This window comes from Calidris pugnax, unplaced genomic scaffold (assembly GCF_001431845.1).
Source record: "Calidris pugnax isolate Ruff unplaced genomic scaffold, ASM143184v1 scaffold328, whole genome shotgun sequence".
Classification (NCBI taxonomy): domain Eukaryota; kingdom Metazoa; phylum Chordata; class Aves; order Charadriiformes; family Scolopacidae; genus Calidris; species Calidris pugnax.
Window position 1 is genome coordinate 27,008 of NW_015091037.1, and position 2,493 is coordinate 29,500.

Consider the following 2,493-nt stretch of genomic DNA (forward strand, 5'->3'; position numbering starts at 1 on the left):
CGGGGACACCCCTCAGCCCCCCACCACAGGGACGGGGGTCCCCGGTGTGTGTGGAACCCCCGGGGGGGTCAGCGCAGGCAGGGACCGGCCCCACGGCACCTCCGGGACCCCAGACCCACGGGGACCAGAGCCCAGAGCCCAGAGCTCCAGCCGGGAACCCAGAGCCCCCACCCAGGGCCCAGAACCCCCCTCGGAACCCAGGAACAGAGCCCAGGACTGGAATCCAGAACCCAAACCCAGAGCCCCAGCCTAGAACCCAGGGCTAGAACCCAAACCCAGAACCAGAGCCCAGAACCCGAACTCAGAGCCCAGAACCAAGAGCCCAGAATCTAGAACCAAAGCCCAAACTCAGAACCTGAACCCGAAGCCTAGAACTAGGACCAGAGCCCAGAACTGGAACCCAGGACCAGAGCCCAGAACCAGAACCAGAGCCCAGAACCCAATTCGGAGCCCAGAACCAAGAGACCAAAACTAGAACCAAAGCCCAAACTCAACCTGAACCCAAAGCCTAGAACTAGGACCAGAGCCTGAACCCAGAACCAGAGCCCAGAACCCAATCCGGAGCCCAGAACCAAGAGACCAAAACTAGAACCAAAGCCCAAACCCAGAACCTGAACCCAGAGCCCAGAACTGAATCTGGAGCCCAGAACCAAGAGCCCAGAACTAGAACCAAAGCCCAGAACCAGAGCCCAGAGCCACAGCCCAGGACCTGAATCCAGAACCCAAACCTGGAACCTGGAACCAGAGCCCCAGCCTAGAACCCAGGGCTAGAACTCAAGCCAAGAACCAGAGCCCAGAAGCGAAGCCCAAGCCCAGAACCCAGCACTAGAACCAGAGCTTAGAACCTGAACTCAGAGCCCAGAACCCGATCCAGAGCCCAGAACTAGAACCAAAGCCCAAACTCAGAACCTGAACCCAGAGCCCAGAGCTAGAACCAGAGCCTGAACCCAGAACCAGAGCCCAGAACCCAATCCGGAGCCCAGAACCAAGAGACCAAAACTAGAACCAGAGACCAAACCCAGAACCTCAACCCAGAGCCCAGAACTAGAACCAGAGCCCAGAGCTCAGAGCCTGTACCCTGAACCAGAGCCCAGAGCCCCAACCCAGAACTAGAACCAAAGCCCAAACCCAGAACCAGAGCCCAGAGCCACAGCCCAGGACCTGAACCCAGAACCCAAACCTGGAACCTGGAACCAGAGCCCCAGCCTAGAACCCAGGGCTAGAACCCAAACCCAGAACCAGAGCCCAGAACCCGAACTCAGAGCCCAGAACCAAGAGCCCAGAATCTAGAACCAAAGCCCAAACTCAGAACCTGAACCCAGAGCCCAGAGCTAGAACCAGAGCCTGAACCCAGAACCAGAGCCCAGAACCCAATCCGGAGCCCAGAACCAAGAGACCAAAACTAGAACCAGAGACCAAACCCAGAACCTCAACCCAGAGCCCAGAACTAGAACCAGAGCCCAGAGCTCAGAGCCTGTACCCTGAACCAGAGCCCAGAGCCCCAACCCAGAACTAGAACCAAAGCCCAAACCCAGAACCAGAGCCCAGAGCCACAGCCCAGGACCTGAACCCAGAACCCAAACCTGGAACCTGGAACCAGAGCCCCAGCCTAGAACCCAGGGCTAGAACTCAAACCCAGAACTCAAACCCAGAACCAGAGCCCAGAAGCAAAGCCCAAGCCCAGGACCCAGAGCTAGAACCAGAGCCCAAGCCCAGAACCAAGAGCCCAAAACTAGAACCAGAGCCCAAAACTAGAACCAGAGCCCAAACCCAGAACCTGAACGCAGAACCCCAATCCAGAACACAGAGCTAGAACCAGAGCCTGAACCCAGACCCAGAGCCCAGAGCCCCAACCCAGAACCCAGATCTAGAACCGGAGCCCAGGATGAGCCTGGAACCTGAACCCAGAACCTGGAACCAAGAACCCAGAACAGGAACCGGAGCCCAGAACCAGAACAGGAGCCCAGCCCCATCCCCGGTGGTCGGTGGGGGTACCCCACGGGGCCGTCCCATCCCGGGGGAGCCCGTGGCACACGTGGGGGGGTCTCGGTGGCCGCGGGGGGGTCGGTACCTGCGAACTGCCTCTCGGCCGTGCCGCGGCTGCCGAACTTGGTGACGAGTTTGCCGTTGGACTGGAAGATGAAGACGCAGCAGGCCTTGTTGTCCACCACGATGATGTGCCCGTTGCGGTCCACGGCCACCCCCTTGGGGCCCATCAGCCGCCCGGCCCCGATCTTGGTCTGCGGTGGGGAGAGGGGGGGTCAGGGCCGGGGGTGGGGGCCACAGACCAACCCCCCCAACCCCTCCCCAGCCTGGGTAAATCCCCCCCCTCACCTTGAACTTGCCCTCGGGGGAGAAGATGCTGACCCAGCGGTTGTCGTAGTCGGCGATGATGATGTCCCCGTTCATGTCCACGGTGACCCCCGTGGGGCGCTGGAGCTGCCCCGGGGAGCGGCCCCGCACCCCGAAACGCAGCCGGAACTGCCCCTCGTT

The 2,493-nt window shown here is 60.8% G+C and overlaps 1 protein-coding gene across 1 annotated transcript; it reads right to left on the minus strand.

The window, feature by feature from the left end:
• Nucleotides 1–1,324: 1,324 nt before the first annotated feature.
• Nucleotides 1,325–2,487, minus strand: LOC106896303 (protein lin-41-like). Its single transcript, XM_014956137.1, has 2 exons — nucleotides 2,335–2,487; nucleotides 1,325–2,240 (listed from the first exon to the last, which is right to left on the minus strand). The coding sequence occupies exons 1-2, from the start codon at nucleotides 2,407–2,409 to the stop codon at nucleotides 1,752–1,754; spliced, it is 564 nt and encodes a 187-aa protein (XP_014811623.1). The 5' UTR covers nucleotides 2,410–2,487; the 3' UTR covers nucleotides 1,325–1,751.
• Between the last annotated feature and the right edge of the window lie 6 nt (nucleotides 2,488–2,493).